The sequence below is a fragment of the Hippopotamus amphibius genome, chromosome 7, assembly GCF_030028045.1.
Source record: "Hippopotamus amphibius kiboko isolate mHipAmp2 chromosome 7, mHipAmp2.hap2, whole genome shotgun sequence".
Classification (NCBI taxonomy): domain Eukaryota; kingdom Metazoa; phylum Chordata; class Mammalia; order Artiodactyla; family Hippopotamidae; genus Hippopotamus; species Hippopotamus amphibius.
The window spans coordinates 142,867,845-142,877,180 of NC_080192.1; the positions used below are offsets into that span (position 1 = coordinate 142,867,845).

General features: G+C 42.2%; 1 protein-coding gene across 1 annotated transcript; it reads right to left on the reverse strand.

The window, feature by feature from the left end:
• Window positions 1–6,835: 6,835 nt before the first annotated feature.
• On the reverse strand, window positions 6,836–8,594 carry LOC130857229 (outer mitochondrial transmembrane helix translocase-like). Its single transcript, XM_057742711.1, has one exon. It carries the CDS (start codon window positions 8,070–8,072, stop codon window positions 7,098–7,100), a length of 975 nt encoding a protein of 324 aa, XP_057598694.1. The 5' UTR covers window positions 8,073–8,594; the 3' UTR covers window positions 6,836–7,097.
• Window positions 8,595–9,336: the final 742 nt, after the last annotated feature.

Genomic DNA, 9,336 nt, shown 5'->3' on the forward strand with positions numbered 1-9,336 from the left:
TAAGCAACTATGCTCCGATATAAAATAAAAAGTTAAAAAAATAAACAAAACAAAACAAAACAAAACCAGAACACACCTGACGCTAGTAGGTCTCATCTGACCTGAGAGCAGAAGGCGGAGGGCAGGGAGCTTTCATCTGCATCTCGGTGGGATGCATTTTTCCCCACAAATGACACTTCTACTACATCTCCATAAACTCGTGGATTTTCCAGGGGACTCTGATTTTTAACCTTGATGAATTTTAGCGAGTTTTACTGCATGTCTGAGATACATTCAATATTTTTATAAATATTTATCCACCTAAGCAGTGAGTATCAGTCCATCTTCTAGGCCTGTCTCTCTCATGGGTGTAGATAAGGGAAAGTATTTAAAAGATGTACAAGGCATGGATACTCTTCACAGACAGATCAGAGACTCGGGGGGTGGAGGAAGCTGGCTCAAGGGACCGCAGATGTGGGTTTTACTTCTGGTGTCGCTGTGGCTTCACTGTGTGAACTTAGGAAAGTCACTCAACCTTTGATGCATCGATTCCTTTCGCAAGGGAGTTGAATTCAGTGGTTTTTAGGATGCTTCGCCAGCCCTGACTCTCTAGAAGAATCCTCTCCTGCACACGAACCCATCTGCCCTCATTTCCTTATTGGTGGGAACTGGGCTTGGGAAACGGGACACTAGTGTAGGCTGGCCTTCCTGGCTTCACTCTTAATCACCGCATGTCTACACTTTCCTAACTCGAATGACTTTCTGTCGGAACCAGAAAGGTGAGATGTGTCACAGCTGGACCTGGGCTGAGGGTGGGGTTGCATCATAGGAACCCAGGGCACCAAAGTCTTCATCACTTTGTTTGCTTTTAGTTTTTATTAAGGAAATTTCCAACATACACAAAGGTAGGGAGCACACCCCAGTTCAGTAACATTTTCCCACCTTGTTTCATTTATCCTCCTTCCTGGTATATAGCATTATATATGTTTCATGTGCGCAACATTGTATTTCCACTTCTGTACACCCTAGAGATGTCATTTTCACCACTGACAATGTAGTTTCCATCTGTCCCCACACAGTGGATCTTCTCCACCCATTTCCCCCTCCTCTCCCTTCCCCTCTGGTGACCACTACCCTGTTCTCTGTATCAGCATGTTTGTCTCTGTTTGGTTTGCTTTGTCCATTTATATTGTGGGAGATTTTTTGTTTGTTTTTTATATTCCACACATGAGTGAAATGATACGTATTTGTCTTTCTTTGACTTATTTTATTTAGCATAATACCCTCAAGGCCCATTCATGTTGTCACAAATGGCAAGGTTTTACCTTTTTTATAGCTGAGTAATATTCCATTGTGTTTGTGTGTGTACGTGTGTGTACGTGTGTGTGTATTTATCACATCTTCTTTATCCAGTCATCCATCGAAGGGCACTGAAGTTGTCTCCGTATCTTGGCTATTGTAAATAATGCCGCAATGAAGAAAGGAGTGCATGTATCTTCCTGAATTTGTGTTTTTGTTTTCTTTGGAGAAATGCCCAGAAGTGGAATGGCTGGATCATTGGATAGTCCTATTAATTTTGTGAGGAATCTGCATACTGTTTTCCACAGTGGGCGTACCAATTTACATTCTCACCAACAATGTACAAACGTTCCCCTTTCTGCACATCTTCACGAACGCTTGTGATTTCTCGTCTCTTTGCTGATAGCCATTCTAAGGGGCACGGGGTGTCGCCTCACTGTGGTTTTGATTTGCATTTCCCTGGTAACTGGTGACGTTGCACATCTTTCCATGTGCCTGTTGGCCGTCTATGTGACTTTGGGAAAATGTCTATTCCGCGCCTCTATTTTTAAATCAGGTTTTTTTGTTGTTGTTGAGTTGTATGAATTCTTTATATATTTTGGATATTATATATTTGGATATTAACCCCTTATTGGATGTATCCCATTCGGTAAACACACCATTTCCTAACACCCATTTTAGTTTTTAAGGCAAACCTCAGACATCTTATTAGTTCATTTGTAAGTAATTCATGATGTATTTCTGACATACATAACTGTACATTACATAACTCTAATGCCATTATTGCACCTAACAAGTTTAACTGTAGCATCTACTGCCCAGTCTACATTCAAATGTCATGCATTTTAAAGACTGTCCACGTTGTGAAGGGTAGGTTGGCCTCTCCAAGCATTCCTCTAGTCATTCAGCTGACACCATGAAGTCTTCAACATGTCTGGTCTTGATGGAATTCAGTGTTTCATTGGGAAGACACCCAGCTGCATAACTGTGATATAAGGGGATAAATCACAGAAGAAATCGGCACAAGGTGTGACTCTGTCACCAGGAAGGGCACAGTCAGTCCTGCAGGAGGACGGTGGGTCGTGGAGGGCTTCCTCCCCAAGGGAGGGAGGATCAGGAGTTCCCTGGTGCCTTAGTGGTTAGGATCCCAGGCTTTCACTGCCGTGGCCTGGGTTCAATCCCTGGTCAGGGAACTGAGATCCCGCAAGCTGAGCTGCATGGCACAAAAAAAGAAAGAAAAGAAAAGAAAAGAAAAAGAAAAAGAAAAAGAGAGAGAAAAAAAAAGGAGGGGTGGGGAGGATCATGGCTGAATTTTAAAGGATGAACAGGCTGCGGCAGGCATGTGACGTGGAAACAATAGAGCTAGAACGAGAAAGCATGTGGAACATGTGGCACTTAGGAAGCTCCAGGCAACATCTCTTTAACCAATATGCGTACCACGTACTATTCTGGGCCCATGAGAAAACAAAAGTCCCTAACCTGGTGGAGCCTACATTATTTGTGGGGGAGGACTGATAGGAGTATAAGAAATAAATGTATAAATAAATATATGCAACGTGATAAAAAGAAGAGCTGTGGGAAAGAAAAACAGAGTGTAAATGAGGTAAAGGGGATTCGGTGTAAAATAGCAAACAGGAAACTGGCCGGATGCCCACAACTCCCTTTTTCCTTCCTTTGCACACACGAAGGCCATGTTCCTTGGTCTTTTTTGTAGTTAGATCGGGGCAATTGGACTGCATTCTGGCCAACAGAAGACAGTAGGAAGTGATACCTGGTGATAACCTGCCGAGTGACGGTCCATGTCCTTCCGTGACAGTGCAGGTCACACCCTGGGGATGAGATGGCAGAGCTCAGGTCGCTGAATCACCAGTTTGGAGCTGTATTTACAAGCCCTGAACATGAAGCTGGGTTCACAGCAGAGATGCCCTACCTGGGGTGCCCCTGCGATACCGCCCCACCCCCACTCTCTGACCCTCTTGCCCCCCTTTCTTCCCTGGTGTATCTTCTTCCAGGGCAGGACAGCAGCTGCCCAGGGGGAGAAGGACAGGCTGAGGAAGGTCGGCTGCAGACCTGCACCCGTGCCAACTCAGAAATGCCAAGTGGAGCATCCCAGGACGCCCACCCGTCCTTCAGAGCCTGGTCTTGTCACTCAGCAATTCTGATGAACAAGTTTGGTCCCTGGGAGGTCACCCTGAGCCCAAGTTCTCCTGGAGGCTGCAAAAATAAATCCAAGCCATTGCTAATGTTATTTATAAGCTGTGGGATTAAAACGGGGGGAAAATCAATGAATTAAAATTAACTCTTTATCCAGACTGCAGGCATTTTGCTTCCCCAGAATCTAGAACAAATAGGTGACTGATTCTTCTGGTATAAAATGAGTTTGCCAAATAGGATCAATTCCAGTGGTTTTTATTCTAAAAGATAAAGCTAAAAGAATGCTGCTTATTCTCCAAGAAAAACCATCTCTTATTACTGGTGTCACACTGGTCAAGTTACATGAGGAATCTGAGGCTCTGTTTCCACATTTGTAAATTGAGATAATGCTGCACGCACAGGGCTATTGTGAAGGTAAAATGAGATGACACAGGCTAGTGCCTGATCCAGTGGCTGGGATTTTGTAAAAGCTTAAAAAATATTCCCTTCCTTTTTTAGGGGAAGGCAATATACGAGGTCCAAAAAGACCCGTTAAAGGTGGACAAAGAAATTAAGGTTTTGATGTAGTCACACAATTACAATCAAAAAGGATGGGGTTTGTTCTACAGACAGTTTTTAAGAGGAAAGTGTATATAGATGTATATGTGTACACATACACTTATGTAACAGGTACAGTCTGAATCTGGAATCAAAATTCCTAGATTTCAGGCTCTTGCTGTCCTTTAACGTGATCCTTGTCTTTTCCAAACATAAAATCAAGATAGTAAATCTGCTTCGCCCGTCACTGCAAGGATGGAATGAGAAAACGCATGTGAAAACAGTTTGATCAGGGCAACTATGTGAAAACTATGAGGCGTTAGCCCTGCACAGGTATTTGAAAGTGGACACTTTTCAGGGACACGGTGTCATAGGTGTATGTCACGGCTTCTGGATAAATACCAAGCTGCAGTAACCCGGAAAAGAATACCACCCAAGTGTCTCTAAAAATGATGGAAACTCTTGGGGAATTTTTCGCCCCTTTCAGGCGGGAGTAATATGGCCACGGCTGCTGTGTGACGCCGGTGTTAAGTGTCCTGGTCACCCAGCGGGGCTTCAGAAGCAAGTTCTCGTTTTTCGGTCCTCACCAATCTTTCAAGGAGGGAGGTAAAAGGTGTGGAGCAAAGCTATGAACTTGAGCAACACAGAAGAGAAAAAGAAAATTAAAACCGATTCATACCGTTCAAGCGTTTTCCAAAAATTTCATCAAAAGCCCGGATGATGCCGTCCCCACGCCTCTCTTGTAGTAACGTGCTCCCCGTCTTGTCCTTGTCGGCTTACAGGTCCACGTCCCCCTCACAACACAGCGGGAGCCGGGGCTGCATTGCTTTTTCATTGCTGGTTGCCCAGGGTCTGGTGTGGGAAGGAGCTTAATAAATGAATACCTGTGTACAGTATTCGTCCGTGTGAACATATCAGTTTGAATTTTACTAGTTTTTCTTGGCAATTTTTCACATATACAGTTCAGGTGCGGAAATAGTGTATTTGACTGATAACTGTCATTTTAATAATTTATTATGTTCCAGATAAATGCGCCATCCTACACCTTTCCATCCCCTCCATTTGTGGCATTCCCAGGTTTTTGCTGTCGTACACAGTTCTAAAATGAACCCCCCCACTCCGTCCCTCTCTCCCTTTTCCTCCTCCTCCTCCTTCTCCCCGCCCCCTCCTCTTCCTTCTCTTTTCCCTCCTCCTCCTCCTTCTTCCTCCTCTATCCCTTCCCCTCCCCCTCCCCTCCCCCCTCCTCCCCCCTCCCCCTCCCCTACTTCCTTCCCCTCCCCCTCCTCTTCCTCCTCCTTCTCTTCTTACATGTTTCTTTCCCCTACTATATAGTTGTTTCTTTGGGATATATTGCCCTATGTGGAGTTACTTGGACAAAATATGTACATATGGCAGGAACATTCCACAGAAAGACCAATACAATATTTTCAGGGCCACCATGTAGAATGAGTTCAGTTTCTACCAAAGCCCCAATTCTTTTTTTTTTTTTTTGGTCCTAATATTTTATTTTTATTTTTATTTTTATTTTTTTTTAAATGGAGATGAAATATTTTATTTTTGGTATCTTGTGTTTTGCATTCAATTTTTCAACCATCTTCACAATTTTTCAAAACTTCAACATCTACCCCACCCACCATTCAAAGAACAAATGATATCCAGTGAATTCTAGTGAGAGACTTACAATCAAAGAAATTAATCCAATAACATTAACAAAGATTGAGAGTTTTCAAAGAAATACAATAAAAACAAAAATTCAGAAGGCACTTCAAGATTGTATTGTGCCCTTTGCCTCATGCTGTGTGTTTAAGTGTGTATAACAGAATTCTGGTTAATGAAACTTTGGACAAAAAAAGTGTCATATTTGTGTACATAGCATCAAATGACTACAAATACAATATGGGGATTCTGATGTGTATATCTATACTAAATAGCGCATAATTTATAATATGCTAAGAAAACAAGAATTAAAATTACAACATGGATATTTTTTGCATATCTAGTAACAGCTAGTTGTTTTAAACTATCATTTCATTTTTGATGACCACATTATATTTGACCATAATTAAAGAACATACATAATTTTAAAATAATGTTAAAAAAACATGGTTTCAACAGGACTATTACAGTAAATGAGGAAAGGAAAGCCACATACACGGATCGAATGGTACTGAGGTTTGTCAAAGCCATTCTTCTGAAAGGCTTTCAGTCCACCTTTCCATATATCAATTTAAGAGATGTCACTACTCAGTGTGCTTGCAGAAAGAGGTGAAATCAGTGTTGATCACACAAACGGCTGACAACCATTCAATGCTGATCACTGAGCAAGTATTTTTTTTCAATTATCCTGACGACCGTAAGTGAGCCACATCCAAGCTTCTGATGTGGCTGACTCCAACTATTCAACTGAGGAGAAACACTCAACTTAAATAAAAAAAGACAAAAAAACTAAAACAAGTGACAGCTAGAAATGGCTGAATCATTGTACCCCTTAGACACAACCATTAATCTTAGTTTTGCCATATGCTATTTGGTACTTTTTGATTCAGTAGCTGGGGTTAAAAAAAAGTTTCTGTATTCAAAGCTATCTACAGGATGTCAATATGAAATGTGTGAATATATACATTTAATATACACACACGTGCGTGCACACACACATATACACACATACACACACTCTCACATATCTAGAAACCAGCACTTAACCGCATCCCCAATTCTCACTGACTCGGTAAATCATTTGTTACTTTAAAACCAGCTCAGACACTATAAGGCTGCAACATATGGCTAAAGAGGTCAGACACAAGCACCCACACTCAGGCTGATTAAATTCTCCTCATGATTCTTCACAAGTAGTAATACCGTTTATATAACAACTATATCTCCATAACTTAGAATTCAGAGTATAAAACCAGTGTCATGAACACATCGCTCCCTCACTATCTGAAGAACACGCCTCCTTCTGTTCTATTTCCACTAATGATAAGAGGGCACACCAAACGAGGTCACGTTGAACTGTACAAATGATCTTTACTCAATCTAAACAAACGTGTTAAAACATTCTGAAACGCTGCGTCCTTTGATTTCTTCATCTTTTCAATTGCCCGATGCAGGTTCTGTTGTTGCACAGGTCAAATTTCATCTTCATCATGGCTTTCTTCTGATGTAGAATTAACATACTCCCTGACACAGAGGAGGGCAGCATCTCGACACATCTCTTTTAAGTCACTTCCTGAAAACCCATCAGTTTCCTGGGCAACTTCTAGCAGGTCCACATGCCTATCCACATTTTCATTTTTCAAGATGAGTTTCAGGATTGCTTCTCTTTGTTTTAGAGCAGGCTGGTTGATATGAAACCTTGTAGGCATTATCCTCATTATAGCTGAGTCAAGATCCTGAGGACGAGTAGTAGCTCCCATCACTATGACCTGGCAGCTGTGATCAGTATCCAATCCATCCCAGAGACTCATAAAGTGAGCTTTCATCATGGTTGTAGCTTCATGGTCAGAACTCGAACGGTTTCGTAGAAAGGAGTCTATTTCATCTCTAAAGATGATGGAAGCCTGTAGCTTTATGGCAAGGGAGAAAACGGCAGCAGCCAGTTTCTGAGCTTCTCCATACCACTTATCCATCAGTGTTGAAGGCTGAGGGTTAATAAATCGACAACCTGCTTCTTTGACTGTAGCCTTGGCAATCAACTTTTTACCACAGCCTGGAGGCCCATAGAGAAGCACACGTTTTGGAGCCTGCAAAAGCCTGGAATTTTCAAACAAATGCTCCTTTTTGATAGGTAAGATGACTGTGTCTTTCAGATCTGTAATGACATCATCCAAACCCGCTATATCACTCCAAGTAACATGCATGTGAAGATGGGCAGCAATACTCATTTCATATCCTGAAAGCTTCACATTTTTCACACCAATTTGCTTCATTAATTTTTCTGCCTGTTTCTGAGCTTCTACTTTTGGCTTTCTGGTGGGATCAATTGCATCTACCATCCATTTGATTGTAAAGTATCTTACTACACCAAATATTGTCAAAAGGAAAATTAAGCCAACAACATCATTCCGACTCGAGGGACGAGAAAAGGCTTCAGCATGGACCATCTTGATTGTTAACCCCGGGTCAGAAACAGCGGCCGCAAGAGCCTGTACCAGCCTCACATCTGTCCTAATATTTTATTTGGAAAAGTTTCAAACAAGCAGAGAAGCCAAAATAATTTTACAGTGAGCACTCACCACCTAGATTCTACCCTTAATATTTGTCCGCTATAAATTGGAACTTGCCATCTGCCTGGACAAGGACTAAATCACATTGTGCTGTAGATGCTGACCTTCCACATCCCCTGCAGGGAATTCAGGGTGGAGATTGGGAAGGAGGCCCTCTGTGCTTTGGAAAATGGGTGGAACAGGTCTTCAGATAGTTAGATGTTTCAGGAGCTGATTCTATAAGCCCAACCCTTGCATCTCCTCATATCTAGAAAAGCACTAAATCCTTACATGGTGACGTCTCCTCTTAGTGACTCGCAGAAACCCCCTACAAAAAAAGTGTTTGATTGCATGTACTGCTCCTTTACCAGGAATACATATATACTAATCTTTCTCCTGCCTCCTTGGAACAGTTTCTCAGAGCTAACTGGGATACTGTCTCCTGGGTTGCAGTCCTCGTTTTGCCCCAAATAAATAAACTCAACTCGCAACTCTCATGTTGTGCATTTTTTCAAGTCGGCATATTTCACTGTATTTACTTCATCATATATCCACCAATCCAGCCGTGCAAAAGGTCATCTCACTTTTTGTATATTACAAAGCAAATTGTAGACACCAGTTCACGTCCTCTCACGTACTTCAGCCTGCTCCTCACTAACTACAGTCTAATAGTTTTTTGTAATTTTCCCTTTTGAGGTAAATAAATGATATAGGACTTCCTTGGTGGCACAGTGGTTAAGAATCTGCCTGCCAATGCAGGGGACACGGGTTCAATCCCTGGTCTGGGAAGATCCCACATGCTGCGGAGCAACTAAGCCTGTGCGCCACAGCCACTGAGCCTGCACTCTAGAGCCCTCGAACCACAACTACTGAGCCCACGTGCCACAACTACTGAAGCCCACGCACGTAGAGCCCGTGCTTCACAACAACAGAAGCCACTGCAATGAGAAGCCTGCGCACCGCAACGAAGAGTAGCCCCTGCTCACTGCATCTAGAGAAAGCTCGTGTGCACCAAAGAAGACCCAATGCAGCCAAAAATAAAAATAAATAAGTAAATCAAATTTTTTTAAAAGAGTGTAAAAAAATGACATATATATAAAGAAATGCACATATCTTAAGGGTACCTTGCTGAGTTTTGACAAATGCACATGTAAATCCATAT

Coding starts and splice junctions, on each gene's coding strand:
- LOC130857229 (XM_057742711.1), bottom strand. CDS start 8,072: ATGGTCCATGCTGAAGCCTTTTCTCGTCCCTCGAGTCGGAATGATGTT.